General features: G+C 45.3%; 1 protein-coding gene across 12 annotated transcripts in view; it reads right to left on the bottom strand.

Moving 5' to 3' along the window:
• The window catches only part of TSNARE1 (t-SNARE domain containing 1), a 731,183-nt gene that overhangs the window by 40,761 nt on the left and 663,371 nt on the right, over positions 1 to 27,051 (bottom strand). Inside the window, exon 13 of one of the 12 annotated variants that reach the window (XM_075920034.1) lies at positions 24,290 to 26,436. The exons of 10 other annotated variants lie outside the window; for them this stretch is intronic. In XM_075920034.1, the coding sequence (XP_075776149.1) occupies positions 26,377 to 26,436 (60 nt within the window). In that variant the 3' untranslated portion in view covers positions 24,290 to 26,376. Of the gene's footprint in view, positions 1 to 24,289; positions 26,437 to 27,051 lie in introns of those variants that run through there. One more of the 12 variants, XM_075920032.1, reaches the window with a different exon arrangement.

Here is a 27,051-nt window from a genome sequence, read left to right as displayed (position 1 = left end):
GCAAATGCCTAAAAAAATGAGAGCCAAACCCGCATGGACCTTCAGGACCCTACGGAAATACAAACAAATAGTAACAACTTCCTAATTAGCTATATTTCCAAGTCTTCACACCATGGTCATGGCAAATCTATGAGGATGGGGCCTCCTTGCAAAGCCATTGTCATCCGGATTGATCTCTGGCAGGGTGCTTACGATGATCTGATTGAATATTCAGTGAATGTCCATCACTGGCAATTTTGTCATGGCAAGGAAGCTTTTGATGCCCGGGTGATGGTCAGCCAGGTAGCAGTGGTCCTTGGACACACCATTCAGAATTCACTGGTCTTCCAGCCTAACAATAGGTCCGTACCAAGAAGGCCACTAAAGCTGAACCATTGCTGATGCAGGTAGCTGCTTTGGGTATCTTCCTTTCAGACTTTGTCCTGCCATTTGTGATAGAGCAATTGATGCATAAGACTCGAAAACGTCCACCTCAAATGGGTGTAGCTGCGGTTCCATCAACCTGCAGCTCCAGAGCATGCTCCCCATCACAGAGGACGCCTGAAACATGGCAGCGGCCAGTGCTATGCAAGCCGTACCCCCAGCCCTGTCTGTGATACAGCCCAAGTGCCTGCTAAAATCCGTAGGTTCTTTGATTGGAGTCACTTCATGGCCCTGTTGCCCGCTGACCTGAGTGAGACCTGGGCTGAGTAAGGTCTGTATTGAAAATGAAGGCAAAACCCTTGATTTAATTTACACTGAAGTAATTTCACTGGCCACAGTGGATTTATTCTGAGGAAAGTGAGATTAAAAATCTGGCACAGGGTGAGGGGTGGAGGACCAGTTGCATGAACAACAAGTATCCCTGTGAAGAGCTTCCTCTGATACTGGAACAAGATATGTTTTAACGTCAAAATCATGCAGGATTCCTGGTTGTGCTTGATTTCTACTTGACACCACGTGCAACTCAAATTGTGCTGTGAACTTTTGGGATAAAGCACCAGTAAAACTGGAAGATAATGAACAGGAAGTGATCTGCAAGCCTCTGTTTGCAAGCACCCCTTTAAATTAAATTCCATGTCTTTGGAGTCATTCTAATGCAGATGCCAGAAACAATTTCATAGAATCATAGGACTAGAAGAGACCCTAGGAGGTTATCAAGTCCAGCCACCTGCCCAAAATAGGACCAACCCCAACTAAATCATCCCAGCTAGGGCTTTGTCAAGCCGGAAACAGATTCCACCACCTCCCTAAGGAACCCATCCCAGTGCTTCACCCTCCTCCTACGGAAATAGTTTTTCCTAATATCTAACCTAGACCGCCCCTAGTGCAACCTGAGACCACTGCTCCTTGTTCTGCCCTCTGTTGCGACTGAGAACAGCCTCTCTCCATCCTCTTTGGAACCCTCCTTCAGATGGTTGAAGGCTGCTATCAAATCCCCCCTCACTCTTCTCTTCAGCAGACTAAATAAACCCAAATTCTGCAGCTTCTCCTTGTAGGCCATGCGCTTCAGCCCCCTCATCATTTTTATTGCCCTCCGCTGCACCAACATCCTTTCTGTAGTGGGGGAGCCCAGAACTGGATGCAATACACCAGAACTGGATGCAATTCAACCAGTGCTGAATAAAGAGGAATAATCACTTATCTAGATCTGCTGGATGCTCCTCCTAATGCACCCTAACATGTCATTAGCCTTCTTGGCTACAAGAACACACTGTTGACTCACACCCAGCTTCTCATCTTTTGTAATCCCCAGGGATGAAATGTATCCCATTTCATCAAGGGATAAAGACATGCATGGTCAAATTCTTTTCTTAGTTAAATCACTGTCCATCTGGTGTAACATGGGAGAAATTATAAGCAGAAGTTATATATTATCCCATGCCAAAAACTTTATCCATACTCCCCATTCTACAGTTGCACCATTAAATTCACTTCTATATTTTCACTGCTCATAAGTGGTCCTTCTTGGCTTTAGATGGCTGGATCATAATGGAATGTTATTCCTTTTTTAATATCTCCAGCCTACCAATCACTACGTGAATGCTGAAATTAAAGACAATTTTGAGACGGCATCTTCAGCTCATACACTCTGCAACTCCATCTTTTTACACAGGAAATTAAACCGATGCTAATTAGAGCCAAAAATTAATTTCTGTCTCAACTGGATGGCTGCAGGGTCGGATAGTCAGTTTTGCTCCCGGAAGAGAAGGAAGCTGCATAAAAAGACATGGTGAAACCTAATCATATGTATTTTTCTATTTTGTGCAGGAAAGATCATCAGCAAAGCAAAATTCCATTACGTCATGGACTCTGCCTTGCTAGTTTACGCCACTGCGTGGGAACCAATATTACTTAGCTCACCATTTCATTACATTCTAGCGCCCAAACACTAATGGATATTCCAGCTGTTGGAATGAATGTTCCTTTCCTGTCTATTACAATGCTTATACCAAGGCAACGTGCATACTGCATTATATAAGATTTATTATACCATTTCCTTTGTAAATATAAGGCGATTATGGCCATTGGTACCAATTGTAGACGTCTGCACTATTGTATTTTTAATGTATTGGTACCTTCCACGTGGCACATGGTAATTTACATTTACAATCGTTTTCTTTTAATCATTGTGTTTAAAGCACATCCAGCAAATTACACTTCCCGAGCCCTTGCAAAAGTTCTGATCTTTGAAATCACACACTGGCAATAAGGAGTGTTTGTCTGAAGGGCATTAGCTGCTTCTGTCCTTTCCTTTTCTGGAATTACTTTTTTTCCATCCTTCATTTTTAAAATCAGTGCTCACAATGGTCCCATTCCAGCAACATAATTAAGCTTGAGCGTCACTTTAAGAACGTGAGTAGCTGTGGCAACTTCTTTGTTGCTGGTTCTCGGCCAATATTGACAAATAGCAAACATTTAACCAAATTAGACTTTTGCCTTAGTTTTTTTAAATAACAAACAAGTCTTTGATTTCAGAAGACATTTTTCCTGTGAAGTGCTTATAGACAAGTGTGTTGGAATGGGCCAGGGAGATGGTAGAGATAGGTATTTCAATCTCCCTGACCTAGCACCATTACTAGCTGAAAAAAGGAAGCCACGAAACAAAACAAAACTGGTGAAAGGGGTGGGATGGGTTGAATTACAGGGGTCCCCTTGAGATAGTCATACAGTGTGCTGGTCACACAACTGAGCCCCCCAGTCAGCCCTCTGGGATCCCCCACTATTCTATCCCCTGTGATTCAACCCATCACACAGAGACCAGACCATCATTTAAATAAACAATTCAAGCACCCCATCACTCCCACGATACACTCTTACTACTGAAAGGCAACTGCTTTGTGCCCCAAGGATCTTTTGATGCCTTCTGGCAGAGGGCACGGGGGTGCATGAGGGTTATAGAGATCCCCGATGTTTGGTATTTATAGTTTCCTTCATTAATGAGTGTCATGTGAGATCTCTACTGAAAGTCTGTGTAGTTAAAGGCAGGTCACAAGTGTTCCCTGTATGCTGAATGCTTGGGCGACCACCCAGGAGAGGTTCAAATGCCACCCAGAGTTTGAGAACCCCTGACCTAAGTGATAAATTCTTTGGGGATAGGGACTGACTTCTGTCTCTCTCTCTTGGTCAGTGTCTTCCACAATAGGATGCTACTGCAACCCTAAAGGTCTCCCAGAGAAGAAGAGGCCAGACCTAAGAGCTTTAACTAAGCAATCACAATGTGAGACAGCATGTCTGCAGATATACAAAATCCACGGGGTGAATCCACCAAGTGACTGAACCTAAAAGCCACCCTTTTGAAACCTTCCCCAGTAATGTGACTGACACTTCAGTCTGACTGAAGGAGGTTGGGTGGTGGTGGAGGAACATACCAAGCCATGAATTTTGTATTCAGGCCAACATTTCCCAGTCAGAATGGTTCTGAATGAGTGAAGTTGAACAAATGAGCCCTGAACAGATACACTGGTTCACTTATCTCCCAGCTGCAGTCTCCACTTAGCTCAATAGCAGCTTTTCTAATCTCTGTTTCACCAGCATTAGTGTCGAAGAATGATGAGAAGCTCGGTGAAGATTGCAAGGCAGATTCTCAGCTCTTTCTCTTAGCAAGTTAGCGCTTTAATCCTTTGTGGCTTATGTGTGTGCGTTGCTGCCCTGTGCAAGTTGGTTTAACACTTTGCTTTCTTGTCACGGTGCCTGGATTTACCAAACAGCCAAAACAGGCAGTAGAAAGGAGCCCTTCGGAACATAAAAATGAATTCATGGACCGTCTAATGGTCTGTAACGCACACACCGGGGATAGGAGTGAAGCGGGGGGAGGGGAAGCACGTGCATCCTGGCCATCTCGTTAAGTTGCAGGAAATGGCTCTACTAAACTTTATTGCCTGGAACGTCTTTCAAATGGGGAGTTCCACACTCAGAGGGTCTATACAAGGGGCCCCAGGATTAATGCCATCATACACTGGGAGGGAGAAGGGGTGGTGCACATGCAGCATGAAGTTAGATCGTGCCAACATTTCACAAGGAGATTTTATTTTAAACCTTCTTTTCGTTCTACTCTGCTCATCTCAGGAAGTGGGTTTTGCTCACGAAAGCTCACCATACTCTATATACATTATGGTTACTCTCTAAGGGTATGTCGTGGAACGAGGGGTACAGATAGTTCGGAATAGGAAGCCTAATCCGAACTATCTAGTTCGTGCCGCGTGTAGCCGCGGGCATGGAGTCTGCGCTAGCGGACATTTAAAAATGGCGGCGCCCGGCAACATGCAAATGAAGCCCGGAAAATTCAAATCCCGGGCTTCATTTGCAAGTTCGTATGACTACATTAACCACCCTAGTTCGAACTAGGGTGGTAGTGTAGCCATACCCTAAGGGTGTCACTGGACTACTCATTGATTTTAAAGTTACAAACTCACATGGCCCCCCTTCTGGGACTTGTAAACTCACAGAGGATACACTGATTAATGCCAGAGGCATTTGTTCACTGAGATGGGGTCAGAAAAGTACCCCGGGCAGTCAAGCACAGTAGGCACACGCCTTGGAATGCCAGAGTTCTAGGGGTGCCTAAAAGTTAAACATTGGTTTGAAGTTAAAAAGTAACTAATGTAATTACTCCTTTAAAACGTGCCCACTTAACACGTTTTCGCAATAGCATGATTTTTTTTAGGGAACGTTTTTTGAGTAATATGACCATCCCCGAAATAACACGAAAATAATCGCATGGCGGACTACTTCGCGCGTGTATAAGTTGGTGAAAACAGTGATAATACACATGAGCAGATGAATGCACACGATCACAGTGCTCTTCCGTTCACTCACATGCCAGGTTGTGGGAGGGACGGTAGACATCCATGGAGGCCACTCACCACGGGGAGCAGTACAGTCCCCCCCTTGTGCCTCACGTGAGGAAAGTGTATAACACCCCAGCTTACGCAGGGAGCGCCGAGTGTGGCCCAGGGTCTCATGCCTTCCAGGGGGAGTCTGTGTTTATATTTCTTTCCATCTCATTTTTTAAGGAAAATACAAAGATCAGTTGTAGGCTAGGGAGGTGATGAAGATGAAGTGCTTAAGGACGCGCAAAGGTGTAAATCTGGCCCTGAAAGTACCTGAATATCAGAGAAACTGGTTCCAGTAAAAAAGTGGCTCCGAAGGAAATGGAGGCACAACCAAAAGAAGGCATCTGACCACACCTTTTGAATTTAGGATTATTTTACTGACAAAAAATGAGTTCACATCTGTGAGCACTGAGGAGTCAACACGGCTCTGTGAGGGGGGAGACAGAATAGCTACTCTCCTCAGCACAATTACCAGGCATAAGCAAGTACCACTTGCAGAATCTGTACTATTGGTAGTGATGCAAGAGTCAGACAGAATGCCTGGATGTTTAGAGGCCAGTGTTGAAAGGGATACCTCCAAATACAACCTGGTCCAGAGGAAACATTGGGTAATTCAATGGCTAGCACATTCCTTCCCCTCCTCTGTCTAATTTCCTATAAGCGACTACCCCAGGATGATAGGGGGGGAGTGCTGTTTAACTCAAGGGATTGTCTCTTGGTCATGGCATTGGTACTTGTCATCAGCAGTGATCATTAAAGACTCTCCAATGCTGTTTACCTTTGACACCCTCGCCAAATTCTGTTTTTTTCTACTTCTAATCCCCTGTATGGTTTCAATCGTGTGTTCTTGCTGGAAGATGCTATCCCTTAGTAGGAGGCTCTTAATTGGTGGGCGAAGCAATTCAATCACAGCTGAAGTTGGTCATGCTCTTTTGAGATGAAAGACGTTGTTTTAAAGCATGGAACTGATAGAAAGGAGAATGTTTATAGCCACAGGGACTCGAATGAAAAACTCTGCAAAGTCAAAGTCTACATCCGGGCAGCCCCCTTCGTGTGTCCTGGTCGCTCACACTGCCAACAGATGAGTTGTAGGGTTTTAGTGGGAGCTCCCCAGTTGGTCTCCCATTTTTCTCTAGACCCTTCCCGGTCAGGGGTTCCCTGGGTTTTCTCCTGGTTTCTTCTTCCTTTTATGGGCATCCCTCAATTCTGGGAAAGTCTGCCTCTGAATACACCTTTTCCTCATTCAGGGCTGCTCTGGCGATGCCAGCGAAGTAGGGAGCCAGTGAAGAAGGGAGCCAGCTGCAGGGCCCAGACTGCTCGCCTGGCTACCCACTCAAAAGTGTCTAGGAAAGCAACAGGGTCATCTGCAGGGACTATTTTACAAGGTCCCAAGCCTGGCACCCCCAGGCTGTCCGCCCCTGGCAGACTCACCAGTTGCTGGAGGAGCTGCTGCTGGAGGGTAGTCTACACCCAAATAACGTCTTGCAGGCTCTGCTGCTGCTCAGCTTGCCAGCTCCTGCTGCTGGGCCTGCTGAAAGGTCTGCGGGCCTTTTGCAGCTCTTCTAGCTGCTTTATCAGCCACTGCAGGGTCTCCTCCAGCTCTAGGCTGCCAAACTCTTGCTGCTCTGGCACAATATCCCGGACAAGCCCCATGTGTACCAGGATCTGCTGCGGAGCTCTCCTGGTTCCTGCCCCTATTGGGGCAGACAAAGTCACATCCACTAATATGATGTATTCCATTAAGTGCCAGCAATGGCCCTCTGCCATGTATATTGGCCAAACTGGACAGTCTCTACAAGGTTTAATGGACACAAATCTGTTTAATGTTACCAAAGAGGCAACACACAGAAACCTTTTAACTCGCCTAGGCACTCATTAATGGATCTCAAAGTCACTGTATTGTTTCAGGCCAATTCCACAAGCCAACTCCACAAGGAAACCTTAGAACTTAACTTCATTTACAAGTTTGATTCCTATCACAGAGGTATTAATAAAGACATTGGCTGGATGGCCCGCTACATTCCACCTCCTAATGACATAAAAAAACCAAACAATGGGTACTTAAGAACAATTAGCACCTTCTGTAACAGCTTCATGTAGCATGGACACACTAATTGAATATTTCTTCCACCTTTTTTTGTCCCCCTTGCCTTCTTTTTCTTTCTCCCCCCTCTCCTATTTATTTAGAAACTGGACCTTTAAAGACTAACAAAACATGTAGAACTCCATTCATCAGAAAAAGTGGGTTTTGCCCATGAAAGTTCATGATACCATCTACATGGTTTGTCAGTCTCTAAGGTGCTGCAAGACTATTTGTTGTTTTTTAAGTTTTTCCAGTTACAGACTAACTCAGCTACCCCTCTGAAGCTAAAGTCACTCAGAGACCTTTAAGGGTGGGACTTCCCTGGTGCTTTTATTGACAGGTTGTGCTCCCACCACCTTTTCACCATACAAACAGTCTCTTGTATTCATCATACAAGTATATATGGTTGTGACTATTTTCTTCCACTATTTGATCTGAGGAAGTGGGTCTGGCCCACAAAAGCTCATCATCTAATAAACCATCTTGTTAGTCTTTAAAGTGCTACATAGTCCTGTAAGTAGTCTCTTTGACAGTCCACAGGAAGGGGAGAGCAGGCCTGCCAGTCTCTGCCTGCCTATCTGGCTGTCTGTGTCTCTTTCTCTGTCTCTCTCTCCTTCCACTCCTGCCATTTCCATCCTTCAGCTCTCTTCTTTCCAGCCCTTCCTCCTCTCCCTCACCTTCCTTTCCTTGAGGCTTTTATCCAGCTCCAGCCTAATGAGGCAGCAGCTATTCCAGCTTCCCCAGTTATGGCCAGGCAGTCTCACCAGCTCCAATTCACTTCCCCTACTTGGAACGGGAGCGACAGGGATCAAGCTGGCAGGTCCTGCTTAACACCCTGTTACGGTGCTGTACAAACACTATCCCTGTCCTGCAGAGCTCACAGTGTAAAGAATGTCAATAACTTCTCACCAAATCGGAAAGGAATCCGAAAACAGCATTGTGCTTGAGAAAAACACTGGAGTGATTCAGAAAACAGCCCAGAAAAGCTACTCTGTATTGCTTGGCCAGATGTAGAAGGAAACGTGATAACCGAATGTGCCTATATAGAGTATGAGCATGCCAGGCAAGAATGATTAAAGGTTTAGAGAACATGACCTATGAAGCCAGGCTTCATGAACTGGGCTTGTTTAGTTTGGAAAAAAGAAGATTAAGGGGGAACATGATAGCGGTTTTCAAATATCTAAAAGGGTGTCACAAGGAGGAAGGAGAAAATTTGTTCCTCTTGGTTTCTGAGGACAGGACAAGGAGTAATGGGCTTAAAGTGCAGCAGGGGAGGTTTAGATTGGACATTAGGAAAAAATTCCTAACTGTCAGGGTGGTCAAATATTGGAATAAATTGCCAAGGGAGGTGGTGGAATCTCCCTCTCTGGAGATATTTAAGAACAGGTTAGATAGACATCTGTCAGGGATGGTGGAGACGGAGCTTGGTCCTGCCTTGAGGGCGGGGGGCTGGACTCAATGACCTCTCGAGGTCCCTTCCAGTCCTATTATTCTATGATTCTATGATTCTAGTGCGGATGTACTCAATAACATAATTCCTATCGTATTCAGTGGGACCAGGATTTCATCCCCAAGAGGAAGGGGAACTGCTGAAGGTTCATAGGATGAAATGAAGAAAAGGAAAACACAGACTCATTTAAGGGGGAAGAAGGAGAAATCCAAACTGTGAGATCTATTGCATTGTAGAATAGTCAGTTTTTCCTGAAAACTATTTTGTTTGGCACCAGTATAACTGGACTGGACAAAGCATATGTCCTTCTAAGAGTAACCCTTCATTGCAGAAGGTGATAGATCAGATAATAATTTATCACTGCTGAATATTTTTTAAAAGCAAGGGGATATGATTATGTTCTGCAAGGGAAACATAGAAGACTGTATGTGTTAAAAAGCTTCAGGAGAGTAGCCAAGTTAGTCTGTAACAGGAAACACTTAAAACCCAACAAATAGTCTAGTAGCACTTTAACAACACATCTACAACACATGTAGATGGTATCATGCGCTTTCGTGGGCAAAACCCACTTTTTCTGATGAATGAGTTCTACATGTGTTGTTAGTCTTTAAAGTGCTACTAGACTATTAGTTGGTTTTTTTAATGTGTTAAGACTGTCTATTGAGGGAATGCATGTTTCAGCAGGAATAGATAAGATCCTAGAATTAGGTGACTTAGTAAATAAAGGCACATTTACACAGCAGGGCTAAAGTCAAAATAAGTAATGCAACTTCGGCTACGTCAATTGCATAGCTGAAGTCAAAATAGCTTAATTTGACTTTCGGCGCTGTCTACACAGCACGAAGCCGAAGGAAGAACACTCTCCCTTTGACTTCCTTTCCTCCTCGTAAAATGAGGGTTACCAGGAGTTGGAGTAAGAAGCCCCCCATGTCAACATTATTTTGAAATAATGGCTTGTTATGTAGATGTGTAACCCACACACCTAGGCTATGTCTACGGCCGTTCTTGCACAAGAATCCGCAGAGCGTCCACACTACCCGCCTGCTCTTGCGCAAGTAAATTTACAGTATGGCGTGGTAAGAGGGGGCTCCTTGCGCAAGAGCTACGCTCTTTTTTGACAGGTTTGAGCAGGAGCTCTTGCGCAAGAGGGCAGTGTGGACGCTCAGCAGGGATTTCTTGCACAAGAAAGCCCTATGGCTAAAATGGCCATCTGAGCTTTCTTGTGCAAGAAAGTGTCCACACTGCCATGGGCGCTCTTGTGCAAAAGCACAGCTCGCACATGACAGTGTGAACGTTTTCCCGAGCAAGAGTTCTTGCACAAGAACACTTGTGCAAGATGTTCTTGCGCAAGAAACCGCGAGTGTAGACATAGCCCTCGTGTGGTTACTGAGCAATGCAAGTGGTACCTAGACCACAGCAACAGTTATGATCAAGAGACCTTTACAGGACAGGCTGGGAGCCAGCTGGCTTTTAGCTCACCAGGTAGAGGCTCCTATACTCCGCTTCAGAAGTCCCAGGTTCAAATCCGCCTGGTGGTGGTTACAGATACACACTATGGGTATGTCTACACTACCCCGCTAGTTTGAACTAGCGGGGTAATGTATGCATACCGAACTTGCTAATGAAGCCCGGGATTTGAATTTCCCGGGCTTCATTAGCATAAAGCCGGCTCCGCCATTTTTAAATCCCGGCTAGTGCGAACCCCGTGCCGCGCGGTTACACACGGCACGGGCTAGATAGTTCGAACTACGTAGCCATTCCGATCTATCTGTACACCTCGTTCCACGAGGCGTACAGATAGTTCGGAATAACTACGTAGTTCGAACTATCTAGCCCGTGCCGCGTGTAGCCGCGCGGCACGGGGTTCGCACTAGCCGGCTTTTAAAAATGGTGGAGCCGGCTTTATGCTAATGAAGCCCAGGAAATTCAAATCCCGGGCTTCATTAGCAAGTTCGGTATGCATACATTACCCCGCTAGTTCGAACTAGCGGGGTAGTGTAGACATACCCTCCGTTATTTCGGAATAATGCCAGTTATTCCGAAATAATGCTGCTGTGTAGACATACCCTGCATAGTCCCAATTGTGTTTTGAGATACTTAAATACAGGCAGTTTGGAAACACACAAAAGAGCCTTTTCCCTTCTCTGGTCAGCTCAAGATTTAATCCTTGGAGAGCTTTATGTCCTACTGTAAAATGTCCTGTTTGTTTGATAACCCTGATTTAGTGATTCATTCCTTAGGGTGCTAACCATTAATGATGCTATTCCAGAGCAGTCCCAGCTCTCTCAGATGGATAACTGCAGTGTGCTGTGTTTGTGCTGGTGTGATTACCTTGTTCCCAAAGTGTTGTGGGAATTCCCTTTTCTTTAAACTACTCCAGGCCTGCCGATTCCAAAATTCATAAAACAGCACTGTAGAAAGGAACAACTAATGTAATTAGAAGCCAGTGGAAGATGGAAGAGGGTGACTTCTCAAATGGTTACCAGAGGAGAAATGGGGATTACAGAAAATCTGAGGTATTTGAGCCAACACAAGCTGCTGGGAAAGAAAAAAGATGCAGAGATGTTTTTGTGCATTCATGAATTTATTTAGATTATACTGGCTTTTGCTTTTCCTGCTGGCAGAAGGCACAATCCCAATGCAATTAAAAACAACATCCATTTAATAAAACCACAAATCACACTCAAAAGCACCAGCAGGACTCCCAGATACCAGCCAAGCGTACAAAGCCCAGCACTGCTTAGGGAACTTGGCAGAGAACGTTCAAGCCACTCTTAACCTTCCAACTCGTGATGTTTGTGATAAGTGGCCAGGTCGGGACCACAGCAGCATTTGGGAATGGAAAGACACTGCAGGACCTCTACACATCCATGTCTCTCTCTCTCTCTCTCTGCTTATTGTGCCCTGGGACATCGTTTTCATTTGAACTGGCACAGCTGTGCGGCTTCTGAAGGCTGGTCAAAGTTTGCGAGTGAGGCACAGAGTACGTTTTGGCTGGGGTGGTGTGACCACAGCTACCGTTAGCTCAGTCACCGTGTATGTGTCCATGAGATGCCACGTAGTAAATGAGATGCCAAATTGAGCCAGCAGGTGTCTGATAATAGGTAGAATGGGAGGATCTAGAGAAAAGCAAACCCCTCCACTTGACTAACTGTGAGATTCCCTCATGTGCGCAGTGGGTGAAATGACACTTTATCTTAGCTCGTCTAGCTGCATGATGATATTCTTATTCACACAGGTGTTCAATTATTTATATACAGATCTTGACCAGCTATTTGCTTTACCATGTGTGACGGCGCGTTGGGGTTCCCCCATCTCCTGCACCCCGAAATGGCACAACCAGACTGCACCAGGCGGTGGAATAGAGGAAGTTTATTGCCTCTCCAGGATACAGCACAGCACAGATGGAATCTGGTCACAGAGCTGGGCGAGGATGCCTCAGGCCCCCTTGAGATGGGGGGAGACTGGGCCCCTAAACTCCAGCCCCTTTCCCTAGGCTGTCTCTTCCATGCTCCCAGACAGCCACTAACTAACACTCTTCCAGCCCTGCCCCCCAGCCAGGGCAGCATTCCACCTTCCTTTGTTCCTCTCCATGGGGGGTGTCTGGCCATACTGGTTGAGAGGTCCCTTTGCATAGTGAGTGACTCATCCTGTTTTGCTGGGTCGTGGTACCCATGGCAGCCAGTGGGGGTTACCCCAGAGCCAGCAGCATAGAAACCAGCCAGGTACCCCGACTACGTCACACCATGCTATCCTGTGGCAGTGAATTCCACAGGTTAATTACATTATATGTTACTTTTTCTTTGTCCATTTAAACTGGAAAAAGCTCACTTTTTGTTTCACTTGGTAGATCCACTGCCTAGAAACCACAAGATTCCCGAATTCAAGTACTAGCTGCAGTAATTGACAGAAAACAGCTAGTCCAGTTGCTGGGTAATGGCCTCAGGTAACCGATCAAACACTTATGTTAGGCCATCTGCAAGTATACACAACCGCCACCACTTTGACACTGTGAGTTCCTCTGTTTCCTCCACTCAAAATCGTCTGCTGACCACAGACACAGCAACATTTCAGAGCGTCAGTGCCGGGTGACAGATAAGTTCCAGTAGGTGTTTTCACCATGATATAACTGCCGTCCTTTGCTACATCCCAGCTGGTAGCAAGAGGCAAGACAGTCACATTCATGAATGCCTGGAGCACAGGAAACCACTAAAGCAGCTGCTCCTACAAGCTGGGACTCCCCAGAGAGGCAGAGCTCAACTCACCTGAGCAGGTGTATTGTGATCACTTTCAAGTCTGCTGATTAGCGTGGATTGGAAGCTCATGGTACCTCAAGTGCTCAAGGGATACTTCAAAGGAAAAAGGAGATGGAGGAGGAGAATAGGGAGGAATCTGCATTTTAAATATGTCACTTCCATAAATGAAAGAGAGGATTTCACAGGCTGGCCACCACGAATAATAATCTGACAGAGGTGACATGATTAACTCTTCAGTGCCATTTCCCAGTGATATTAACACAATGCAGGTTGGAACTCTCTGGTCCAGCACCCTCTGGACCTGACTGGTACTGAATAAGGGAATTTGCTAGATCAGGGGAGGTCCCTCGCTATACAGCTCCCCCCCTGCCCACCGTCCCCACCAGTGCTGGCCCCAGCTGGCCCCCCTGCCAAGCTGCCATGACTCATCTCTCTTGCCAGGCTGTCATCCTGGACCGCCGATGTTGCCACACCACAGAGTCCTGGTTTGGGAGGTCCAATCTGTATTACCATCCCCAGATCCACTAGGCAAACAAAAGACCAGGATGGATACATGTTTTCAACAGCAGAGCTTTCCGGGAACAGTGTAGCCCAGAATATAGCCTGCTCTTTGGGGATCCTGTGACATTTGGAAGTGGTAGGATAAGATGGCTGCATCTCCAGGAGAGCATTTCTGCAAACCTCAGAGGCTTTTTTGGCTTTGCATTGTACTCTTCAATGGTCTGCCCATTGGGCTATACGACTAGATGATGCATTTTCACATATTTGCAGCATGTCATCATTACAACTACGAACATGCTGGGACCTTTGCATCTCAGAAAAAGACCCCTCGCTCTTTGGAAACCACAATACTTTGAAGGAGGAGGAAGATTGGAGGGATGAGTTTCTGAGTTTGCAGGAACGAGCATGCCCCATTATTGTTGGTACTTTAAAAAACATAGGTAGGACCTATCAAATTCACAGTCCATCACCCATCACCAAAAACTGAGGTCAAAGGTCTACTCATAACTAAATCTTATCTAGCCACGTCTAATTGGACACAGGAAATCCAGCGAGCACAGGCTGGAAATGGGCAATAAGCTACACAAGACATAGCTTGGACCAGTGAACTTGAATTCTATAGTTGGCTCTGCTATTGATGACTTATTGTGTGACCTTCAGGAAATCACTGGAATTGTGGCTTTAGCATCCTCTATCTCTAAAAAAGAAGATGAGACAAACTTTATAAAGTGCTTTGGGATCTCTGGATGATGCCCTGGATTATGTAAATGCAAAGGGTCAGTCTTGTTAAGTTTATGTGGGGGGGGGAGCATGTCTCTATTGTGCTTTGTAGGTTCATTATTATTATTCTTCAATGGAAATTAAAAGGAACGTCCAGAGTCTCTGAAAGACAAAGAGAATTGCCAGTCTAATTGGAGGAAAATGTCACTTACTAGAATCTCACACAAATAGTGACACAAAAATTGGTAAAATTTAGATGATTAAAAAAATGTCAAAACATAGAGTACCCAGCTTCCATTAGCAGCAAATGGCTCTCATCGGATGTAATTTGAGTTGCTTTGACAAATATATCTCCAGGAAAAAGTTAAAGAAAAACACTAGATACAAATATAACCGTCCTTTCAGGAACCTCATTCCAATCATCATCATCTTTTTATTCCGCTAGTCTCAAAACAAGCACAATTCAGTTCTCATCAGGACAGACTCTGGCTCACTGAGCTGCACACTTCAACTGCTGGAAATAAATGTGTAACCCCCCTCCAGTGACTCATATTACAGTGAAAGGGAAGAAGGATTCAACCCGACATACAAAACCCATGCTTACTGGCCTTGATTCACAAAAGTACTTAAAGAGGGACTTAAGTTCCAGTGAAATCAATGGGACACATATTTAAGTGCTTTGCGAAATTGTGGCCAAAGGGGATAAAGATGTGAAGATGATATATTCACTGAAGTAATTCATATGTAATATGACACAATTCTGGACTTAATAACTCCAGGTGAAAGGTACTTGTGCAATACCTTTAATAAATAATAATACAGAGTCTTTTTATAGCAAGGTCCTTAGTATTTATGGGGCTATATGAAGTACTATTAAACTGGTGCCCATACCCCCAACGACAGCGTAGGGGGAATGATGAATTTTTAGAGATGTGATTTTATAACCTTCAAGAACACACTAATGAAATCGTTTTAAAGCAAATTTTAAACTAAGGTCCTGTCGACTAACACAATAAATTCAGAAACTGACAGTATGTATCTGGGGATGGCAAATGCCTGTTCAAATGGTGCCATTACCACTTGAATGGCTCTCCTAAGGTCTCTCCTGAGATCTCTTCCAGCTCTATGATTCTATGATATTCTGTACAGGGCAAGGGTGGCCCTGCCTTTATATAACACTTTTCATCCAGTGATCTCAAGGCATTTTTCAGAGGAAGCCAATATCATTATCCCTTCTTTACAGAGGTAGACATTGTTTGCACATGGCACCCATTAGCAGAGCTGGATTACAACACAGGCCTTTCCACGTCCCAGTGCAGGACAATCAGCTGAGATGAGCCCAAATCACTGCCAAATTCTGAACATCGCCCCACCTTTGGTTGGACTAGCCAGCACTGCCATCTGCCACTAGGTGAAATCCTCAGCGCTGAATCCAGAAGATTTTCACACGATTTTCACATCTTTTGAGCTGTGTTCCAAACACAGAGGTGAAGCGTGACCAATATTTGCTCCCCCTTGACACACACATCATGGAGCAGACTATTAATAAGGAAAACCTCTATTACATTTCCATCTTGAGTGGCTGCGATGATGACACACCCAACAGAGTGGAAAATGATGCCATGTTATAAAAACAAAAGACATTTTCGGCATGAAGGAAATTGACTTGCCACAACCTGGTGCAGTTTGTTAGTGACACAGAGACATCCAATAGATGTGGGCAGAAAACAGACCCTGCAATCTTAATTGGCTCTGCCATGAAATTAATAAGGTAAATTAATCACTGGGACAATTCCAGTGCCTTCAATCGATTTATAACAGGGAAGCACTGGGTCCATTTTATCGAAACGCTTCTTACAGGAATGATAGAAATGTGGGACTGGAAGAGATCTCAATAGGGGATCTAGTCCAGTTTCTTGCACTCAAAGCAGGACTATGTAACAAGGACAGCTGTCTAACCTGCTCTTAAAAATCTCTAATGATAGAGATTCCATAATTTCCCGGGGTAATTTGTGCCAGTGCTTAACCACCCTGAATATTAGGAAGTTTTTCCTAAATATTCAATAGTAATAGAAATGTAGCCGTGTTAGTCTGGTCTTGCTGAAACAAAAGACAGGACTATGTAGCACTTTAAAGACTAACAAGATGGTTTATTAGGTGATGAGCTTTCCTGGGCCAGACCCACTTCCTCAGATTAAATAGTGGAAGAAAATTTCCACATGCCAATTTTCTTCCACAATTTGATATGAGGAAGTGGGTCTGGCCCACGAAAACTCATCACCTAATAAACCATCTTGTTAGTCTTTAAAGTGCTACATAGTCCTGTCTAAATATTCAACTTATACTTTCCTTGCTGTGATTTGAGCCCATTGCTTCTTGCCCCATCACTGGAGATTAAGAACTATTTTTCTTCCTCCTTTCCTACCCTTTGTATCCTGTCTTTTAACCAGTTCTCAATCCAAGAAAGGGCCATGGGATAAGAGGGAAGGTCCTTTCTTGGACTGAGAACTGGTTAAAAGACAGGAAACAAAGGGTAGGAATAAATGGTAAATTTTCAGATTGGAGAAGGGTAACTAGTGTTGTACCGCAAGGGTCAGTCCTGGGACCGATCCTTTTCAACTTATTCATAAATGATCTGGAGAAAGGGGTAAGCAGTGAGGTAGTAAAGTTTGCGGATGATACCAAACTGTTTAGGATAGTCAAGACAGAAGCAGACTGTGAGGGACTCCAAAAATATCTCACCAAACTGAGTGATTGGGCAACAAAATGGCAAATGAAATTTAATGTGGATAAGTGTAAAGTAATGCACATCGGGAAAAATAATCCCAACTATACGTACAGTATGATGGGGGCTAATTTGGCTATGACAAATCAGGAAAGAGTTCTTGGAGGGGATCAGTCTGTCAGAGGCTGGAGAGGGATGGCAGGAGACAAATCATTTGATCGTTGTCTTCGGTCCACCCTCTCTGGGGCACCTGGTGCTGGCCACTGTCGGTAGACAGGATACTGGGCTAGATGGACCTTTGGTCTGACCCAGTACGGCCGTTCTTATGTTCTTATGCACCTCTTCAAAACAACCTTTTAGGTACTTGAAAACTGTTATCATGTCCTCTCTCAGTCTTCTCTTTTCTAAACTAAATAACCCCATTTTTTTCAGTTTTTCCTCACAAGTCATGTTTTTTAGCTCTTTCATCACTTTTTGTTGCTCTTCTCTGGACTTTCTTCAATTTGTCCACATCTGTCCTGAAACGTAGCACTGAGAACTAGACGCAATACTGCAGCTGAGGCCTTATCAGTGCAGAGTGGAAGAATTACTTCTTGTGTCTTGCTTACAGTATTCCTGCCAACACATCCCAAAATGATGTGAGCTGGTATGTTGTATTTCTCAGCCTGAAAGAAGGATTGAAACACAGGGCTGATTGCCTTTTGCTTCTGAATTCTACTCCCAGCTCTCTAGTATGGCCTTTTGGCAAGCCACTTAACCTCTCTACACTTAGTTTCCCCACCTGTAACACAAGAATACTAATAGCTATGCACTTCCTAGGGCTGCTCTGAGAGTTAATGTTTTCAAAAGGCTTGGCAGATGAAAAGTGCAGTGGTATTAGTCATCTCTGCCTTAAAATGCATTCCACTGAGCAGCACTGTTTTACCGTCCTTCATGAAAGGAGGGTGAGGCATGTACCTGTGCTTAGCAGTGAAGACAGCAATCTCTTTTTATTCCCACGAGAAGCCAGTAACAATGTTCAGGCTGAGCTCTAGAATGGATAAAGCTGTGTTCCCTTCATACTTCCCGCCTCCGCAATATCCATCTGTAAATCCATTTCTAATGGATTTTACAACTGGCTACATGCAGCACGACAGTCTACAGCAAGTGAAGAAAGTCCCTGAAATAAACTTTTATAAAGCCAGACGGTGTACTTCCCTTCATGCCCGTAATAATTTCAATTATTTTCCTTTGTCTAAAACTTTTCTGAGACCTTAACACTCGTGTTTTCTGTAGCTACATTTTTATGAACTTCATAAATGCATGACAATCGATTGTGTGCACAGTTGTTAGCTATCCAGGTACTTTTCTAGCCCCTCATTGCCGTAGTACCTGAAAAACTAACATACCTCCGTTAATTTATCCTCCAAAAACCCCAGTGAGGTAGGGAAGCATTGCCTTCCAGATGGGGAGGTGCCCCATAGACCTCACAGAATAAACAGACAAAACAAAGTGAGGGAATGTTATGACCCTAATGTACATATGAGGGATTGTGTCGCAGAATACTGTAAGAGATTTGCCCCAAGTCACAAAGGAAGTTTATGGTAGCGCCAAGAACTGAATCCACATATTTGTATCTCTGATCAGTATCTAAACCACCCACCAACCGATCCTTTCTGTCCCGCATGCAATGCCAGAGTACATGGGCTCGGTGGAAGGGAACTCTGGTTGCAGCATGCATGGGCCATGCTCTTTGAGAGAAGGGAGGATTGGTAGATTCCCTTCTCTTATCGGGGTGCTTTCCCCTTTTTCTGAGGCATCCTTTCTGCTATTCTTGTGGTGCCTGTCACTCACACTAAGGGCAGGTCTGTTCTAAACTGGAATAAATAACGTAGCTAGAGCGGACTTTCCTTGAGCCAAATTTCTCCAGCATCCCCACAGCAGGAGGCCAACGGGAGAAACTTTCCCATCGACTTCCCTTACTCTTCGTGATTGTGAGGAGTTTTGGAGTCAACAGGGGGCATCCTCAGCTTTTGACTTAGCAGGTTCTCACTAGATGAAGATGCCTAACTCACATAGGCATTTGATACCTAAATGTCTTTAAAGACCTAGGCCAGAGTCCATAGAATCAGAATCATTAGAGGTTCTGACTGCATGGCAGCACTAATAAAGGCTTTTTCTCTAAGGAAGTATTTCTCCCTTTGGGGTAGAATCCTTCAGGAATTAAAACTGGAGACAGAAAGGGGAAGATAAACAGAATAAAGCCAACGGGTGTCTTTTCCTTTGGAATGAAAATGCTCTATATCTCCCTTCGCAAATGCTTTTACCCTCGAAAACTGAAAAACGGACTTACCTTCACTATCATTTCTTCTAGCAGTCTGAGTACAGGAAGTTAAAAGAAACTGTTGGGACCTCCTACCAAACCTACGACAAGTGGAGCTCACTAAATGCTGATACAGTTCTAATGCTGATTTCATTAACTATGTGTCCATTTTGTAAAGCTGGCGGGCTGTTTGATAAAAAACTCCCATCGATTTCCACATGTGAATGGATGGTAAATGCAAATGCTGGAAGCACTGGAGAAAATTCACAGCAGGGCTCTGAGGCAGAATAAAGATTTTACCAAGTGTCAGATTAGGACTTGCTGGGCAGGCTGAATGTCAAGAGGAAAAACAGCAGTCGGGAAAATGAAAGTGAAAAGATCTATGGAGTAATGATTTTGTTGCTGGTGGTAGAAACCACAATTAAAGAAAATTAACTGTCTTCTGTAAGTACTTCAGAGAGAGACAGCGAGGGGGAGAGAGAAAGAAAGAAAACAAAAGCTTGCAAAACATCAAAAGGGGATTTAAAAAGACGAAAGAAAGCAAACCCCCAGCTTTGAATGGTTTATGTGGGAATCAAGAGATAGTACTGGCAGGGCTAAATTTTTTCCAGCACATTTCAAAAGGAGATTGGGTGTCTGAATGACAGCACAGAGGCTAATCTTCTTGCCATTTTTGTTGTGAAGCACTAGCAGGTAGGCTAGCTGGAGGATGGGCAAGTCCTGAGGAGAAAGGGTTGCTACAGCAATGGCCCAAACAGCCACTGTGCCTGGGAAGTGCAGGCCTTGTCTTAAAAGATATGGGATTTATTCTCAGCTGCCAGAGACTCGCTGAACGTCAGTAAGGCGGCCCAGCCCTAGCCAGCAAAGCACTTACAGCGCAAGCTTAATTTTAAGTACATGACTAGATCCATTGACTTCAATGGTTTGCCTCAGCTTCCCTTCAAAGAAACTGCTCTGTGTGCTCCAAGTTAAGCAGGTGCTCAAGTGCTTTTCCAGAGAGCCACTGAGAGCCTTTTTCATCTCCGTGTCTGTCTCCTCACCTCTATAAGGGGGTGGGTGGCACTTAGTTGTGGACGCAAAGTGCCCTCACAACGAGAGCCGTTACCTTTCACAATAGCTAGGCAGTGGAATGGAGTTCAACTCTCCGTTTCTTTCCATCAGCCTGCAAAGAAGGACACTGCCTCCTTGATCCCTTGCAAGAGGAGTGCTTTGTTATTATCCCCTCTAGTCTCTGCAGCAGAGCAATTCCCCGTGAAGGGATGAGGGAAGCAAGCAACGGAAAATGCAAGGGAAGGGTGCCCACCATGATGATGGAAAACCAAGGCAACAAACGGCCATTGGCACAGACAAGCCCAAAGACATTATGCCAGTGGGCTCCAACCTTTCTAAGCACAAGATCACTTTCTGAATTGAAGTACAATCCAGGATCTACCTCAAACCCAAACACCCCTGCCCTGCCTCCTTCCCCGCCCTGTCTCTGAGACCCCACCCCTGCCCTGAGGCCCTGCTCTGCTCACTCCACCTCCCCCACCCTGCACAGCAAACAGGAGGCTCCCAAGGGGCAGTTCCAAGGCAGAGGACAGGAGAGGCACGGTAGTGTGGGGAGGGGAAGCTGAAGTGCTGGCTCTTGAAATGCTCTTGGCCAAACCTGGTGGATGTCTAGACTGGCCAGTTTTTCCAGAAAATCAGCCGCTTTTCCAGAAAAACGTGCCAGCTGTCTACACTGGCCACTTGAATTTCCGCAAAAGCACTGACTTCCTACTGTAAGAAATCAGTGCTTTTTGCGGAAATACTATGCTGCTCCCATTCGGGCAAAAGTCCCTTTTGCGCAAAAGGGCCAGTGTAGACAGCTGAGATTTGTTTTCTGCAAAAAAGCCCCGATCGTGAAAATGGCAATCGGGGCTTTTTTTGCGGAAAAGCGCGTCTAAATTGGCACGGACGCTTTTCCGCAAAAGCGCATCGTTATAACGCGAACTCCACGCCAATCTAGACGCTCTTTTCCGAAAATGCTTTTAACGGAAAACTTTTCCGTTAAAAGCATTTCCGGAAAATCATGCCAGTCTAGACGTAGGCAGTGGGTTCACCTGTCAGAGGCTCCAAGATTGACCAATAGATCCCGATCTTGTGGTTGGTGACCGCTGCCTTAAGAGGCACGATGGTAAATGATACCGACTGCTCCTATCTAAGCCAGGAGGGGAGCCAGTGACGGCCCTTCACTGCTATGCACGGGGAGCAGATTGGCCCCGACCCGCGATGCACAGAAATCATGGCAATGCAGAAAGAGCGCACGCAGGGCGCAGGCCACTCGAGTAGCAAACAAGCCTCCAACGCACATTGTTTTGTAACAGCCACTTTAAATCAACAGCATTTAGTTTGGTAATAAAGCTGAATGTCCACAGGCCCCTTTCGTTTGCAAGCCAGCCTACTGGCAATGGAAGCAGCTGTGTGTGCGGGCACTCACAGAGAACAGGCCAAAGGCTCTAGCTGTCGGGACTGGGGCCTTCAGCCGCCTGAAACATGATAATGAAAGTGAAAACTGGCTGCTGAGTCACTCCAGGCGATTTTGTTCGTCTTTGTAACTGAAGCAACTGCTATTTTTGTCCCTCCTCACAGTCACTGATGTGGATTTTCTGCCTCTCTCCCCCTAAGTGTGGCATAGCGTCAGGTCGATGCGGCGGATGAGTGTTGGGTTTCAGGGGAGGATTGGTCGGATGGCTTTGGTACAGTGAAATTCAAACAATTTGAATACAAAGCGTTATGGAAATAGGGATGTAGATTAATACCGGGCAACTAGCAGGGGGAGGGACACAAAAGGAGAACGAATTGGACACACCTTATCCCCCTCACATGACTTGTTCCCACTCCTCCTCGCGCTCTCCCTGGCCCCTCCCCCTGGCATGTTTCCTGGTGGCGGGAAAGGGTCCTCTCCCAAGCTCTTTTCAGACAGCCTCTGGCCCTGCTGCCCGTGTAGGATGCTGCCTAGTGCAACACAGCAGCTGAAATGCCAGGCAGCATGGCTGGAACCAGAAGAGCAAAGCCTTTGGCCCTGCCTCTTCCCTTCCGGCTCTGCCCGCTGGCTTCTTGCCCCCTCCCAAATTGACACTGTCATGGTGGGAAAGAGTGATGGTTTCAAACACTTGTCCCCTTAAGGCGACAGGGGCAATGTAAATTCACGTCAGTGCTATCCCAAAGGACAGCTCAGCCATAGCTTAGTTCCAGTTAGGGTGCGTCTCCACAGCAACATTATTTCGGAATAACGGATGTTATTCCGAAATAACTTTGTGAGTGTCAACACAGCAATTCCATTAGTTTGAAGTACTCTTGAAATAATGGATGGCTTTTTCTGGATTCTGTAAACCTCAATCCATGAGGAATTACACCTCTTCCAAAATAGCTATTTCAGAATTGCAGTAGTATGGATGCTCCATTGCTGCTATTTTGAAATATCTCCTCTCCCAGGGCCATTCAAAGTCATAACTCCCCAGTGCTTCCTGGGGCTCTAAATCGAGGTAGCATGTTCATATTAGGGGAGCTTGCCTCGGACTAATTTCGAGGCTTCCCTGTGGTGTAGACATGCTACAGTAAAACTCCGATGGTCTCGCATCTGATGGTCCGGTACTCCTGATGGTCCGGCACCATCAGGAACCCGGAAGTGTTCCGTCCAGCCGGACCATTGGAGCTGCTCTGCCCCCAGGTTCTCCAATTCAGCCACTGCTAAAACTGACCAGCGGCTGAATCAGGGAAGCCGGGGGCAGAGCAGCTGGGGCGCTGCCGGGTTGGTCCCATAGTGCCACCCCTCGGGGCTGCGGGACCAACCCGGCAGCGCCCCAGCTGTCCCCATTCAGACGCTGCTGAAACTGACCAGCGGCTGACTCCAGGAAGCCCGGGGCAGAGCAGCTCTGCCTCGGGCTTCCTGTAGTCAGCCGCTGATCAGTATCTGCAGCGGCTGACTTGGGGTCATCTGGGGGCAGAGCAGCTGGGGTGCTGCTGGGTTGGTCCCACAGCGCCGAGGAGCGGCGCTACTGGACCAACCCAGCAACACCCCAGCTGCTCTGCCCCAGGCATCCCCAAGAGCAGCTGGGATGCTGCTGGGTTGGTCTCGCCGCACCAAGGGTCGGCGCTACCGGACCAACCCGGCAGCACTCCAGCTGCTCTGCTGCTGCTGCTGAAACTGACCAGCAGTGGCTGAATCAGAGACGCCTGGGGCAGAGCCGGACTATCAGAAGGGGGGGCTATGACGGGTCTGGGATGGCATCCCCCCCCACCCTTACCCCTCATAGCCTCCCCTTCCGATAGTCCAGCAAATCTGATAACCTGGCACCCCCTGGGTCCTAAAGGTGCCGGATTATCGGAAGTTTACTGTATTTTGAAATAAGCTATTTTGGAGTATTTCTTCCAGAATAGGTTATTCTGAAATAAGTGTCCAGTGTAGACATAGCCTCATAGAATTACAAAGGAGGGCAGAAACAATGAGGAATCCCGTGGCCCCAGACATAAGATTTCATGGGGAAAAAAACCTTCATTATAAATTATATACATATGTATGTACTAGTTTAACAAAAGAAGGGAGTTACTTATCAAGTGTAGGACCAGCGCTAATGAGGCCAATTCGGTCAGGGTGGATGTCCTCATTTGATTGAGTTAGGTTTGCTTTGCTGGTTCTCTGTGTTAATCTGGTTTTGAAGTTTTGTTTTTGGTTTTTTGTAGGAGCAGGGCAGGGCAGTCTTAGGCCCAGGCTCTCACTGGGCTGAGAAAACTCATCCTAATACATCTGTAGTATGAGCACTGGTCCATGTCTGTTTGCTGCTGAGGATAAATGAGTTATTCTAGAAAGCCAAGAAATATCCTAGGGTATGTCTACACTACCCCCCTAGTTCGAACTAGGGGGGTAGTGTAGACATACCCATAGGGATTTACTACTGGAGGAAAAGATGTGATCTGTATCCGTTGTGCAAAGACTAGCAAGTTAGCAGCAATTCACAATTTAAAATGACTGGGACTTCACAGCTTAGAAAAGAGGAAACTATGGGGGGGAGATATGACAGAGGCCTATAAAATCATGACAGGTGTGGAGAGAGTGAGTAAGGAAAAGTTGTTTCCATAATACAAGAACTAGGAGTCACTAAATAAAATTAATAGGTAGCTGGTTTAAAACAAACAAAAGGAAGTTTTTCTTCCCTCAGTGCACAGTTAATCTGTGGGACTCCTTGCCAGAGGATGTTGTGAAGACCAAGACTTTCAGGGTGCGTCCACACTGTACCTGGAGCTCAAAATAAGCAACACAATTTGACCTGTGCAAATTGTGTGTCTTATTTCAAGTTAATTTCGAAATAGAGCACTATTTTGAAAAAATCCCTTACTCCTCATGGAACGAGGTTTACAGGGATGTCAGAATATCACGGAAATTATATTTTGAAATAACGGGCTTGCTCAAAAGATGCAGAATAGCTATTTTGAGATACTTTTGGTATCCTGAAATTGCTCCGCAGTGTAGGCGTAGCCTCACAAGGTTAAAAAAATAACTAGATAAATTCATGGAGGACAGATCCATCAATACTTATTAGCCAGGATGGGTAGCAATGGTGTCCCTAGTCTCTGTTTGTCAGTGGATGGCAGGAGAGGGATCACTTGATGATTCCCTGTTCTGTTCACTCCCTCTGGGGCATCTGGCAGTGGCCACTGTCGGGCTAGATGGACCTTTGGTCTGATCCAGTATGGCCGTTCTTATGTTCTAATATCGGGATGAAATCGTGGCCTCACTGAACTCAATGGGAGATTTGCCACTGAGTGGACTCAGGATTTCACCCCCAGACGCTGTCTATCCTTTTGTGAAAGCCCTCATAAGGGAAAGGAAAAACTGGTCCAGAGAAGACAAAGGGAAACCCAAATTCTTCAAGCAGACTGGAAATATTCATTTCTAATAGCTTGAGAAGGACTCATTCTCTTTCTGTTGTTTGAAAACGTTGGCAGCTCTCCTAGAAGTTCAAGGTGATGGATAAACTAGTCTAGCCTTTTCCCAGGGCCACATATGCCAGAGAAAGATAAAAAAAATTACTTTTCTTCCTGGCTTAGGCCAAGGAGCTGAGATGGTGAAATATTGGCCAGATTCTCTGCTGGTGAAAATGAGCCTAACTCCAATGCTGAATGGTAATGCTTCCATCTAGATCATCTGAGGACTAGACCATTGAAAAGCAAAGCCAAAGAATCATAATGTCTCTGGCCTGACCAAGCCCACAAATGGTAGGAGTGAAATTCTGACTTTACTGAAGTCAGTGAACGTTTTTATGTTGGACTTTAAGGCTACGTCTACACTGCATGATTATTTCAGAATAATCTATTCCAGAAGAAATAATCCAAAATAACTTATTTCGAAATAGCACGTCTACACTACAGGGAAGGCTGGAAATTAGTCTGAGGCAGGTTCCCCTAATGTGGACGTTCTCCCTTGATTTAGAAGCCAAGGGAGCACTGGGAAGTAATTACTTTGAATGGCCCTGGAAGAAGAGCTATTTCAAAATAGCAGCAGTGGAGCATCCACACTACTGCTATTCTGAAATAGCTATTTCAGAAGAGGCATCATTCCTCGTGGAATGAGGTTCATAAATGCTGAAGTAAGCTGCATTTCAATTATTTTGAAATACAGTAAAACCTGTGTTATCTGGCACACTCGGGGATTAGGGCGTTCTGGTTAGGGCGTTCCGGTTATCTAAAAATTCCAGTTATCTGAGAGTCCCATCAACCTAGGAAAAAACAATGGACGATAATAATAAAACTCAAGTTTTTAATACTGGTAGCTTTGTAGTGTGAGGCAGTTGGTCTCACATTTTTATTTTGAGTTAAAGATGATTAGTACTTCTCAAATAAAAAATTATTAAGCCAATCACGGTAAACCAAGCCAGGCCTGTGTGCCTGAAGATGTGACAGTATTGCAGCTGGGGACAATGCCATATAACAAAGTTTTCTGGTTAACAGAGTGCTGGTGGATAACAAAGGTTTCACTGTAACAGGCTAGCTGTGTAGATGCTCACATAGTTATTAATAACATGACTGTGTAGATGTACCCAAATGTGGAGAGGTTTTCACCCTAGGAGTGAATACACAATATTTATAACAGAAGGGGAAAAGTGGTTAAGCTTTAAAACAATTTATATCAAATCTGGGGCAAAGGTTTGGCACAATTCTGATTCCTCCCTCCCTAATGACTAATCTCCAGACCTTTGTTATGCAGACAGAATTGGAGAACATCCGAATGGCAATTTTTTTTTCTCCTGGCTGTTTAGCAAGCACAGGATAAATACTCGAGTCACATTTGGTTTGTGCATGAACCTGCTCACCATGAAGGCAATTCAGAATCACCTGGAGAGTGGTTTATTTAGGAAAAGAAAATCAAGCCAAACCACAGCCAGCATAAAGTCTGGTGCTGAGGTGAATCCTACGCAACAATCAGGCAGCTTTTGGTTTTCAATTTGAGACAACAACAGCAAGAACAAAAAGAGTGTTCGGAGAATTCCCCTCTCTTGATTCACAACAAAACATAACTGTTCATCATACAGAGCCCAGAAAGCTGGCGCATTGCTAGATTCCACATCTCTTGCAGCCTGCAGAAATTAGACACACTCAGGGTTAGAAAAATAGTGTGTAAAGGGCTAGAGATCACTGGGGGTTAAAATAACAATTCAACCTCCCCTCAACCCCACAC

Source organism: Pelodiscus sinensis, chromosome 2 (genome assembly GCF_049634645.1).
Source record: "Pelodiscus sinensis isolate JC-2024 chromosome 2, ASM4963464v1, whole genome shotgun sequence".
NCBI classification, from domain to species: Eukaryota; Metazoa; Chordata; order Testudines; family Trionychidae; genus Pelodiscus; species Pelodiscus sinensis.
The sequence above is the reverse complement of the archived record's forward strand: the minus strand, read 5'-3'. Positions and strand labels throughout refer to the sequence as shown.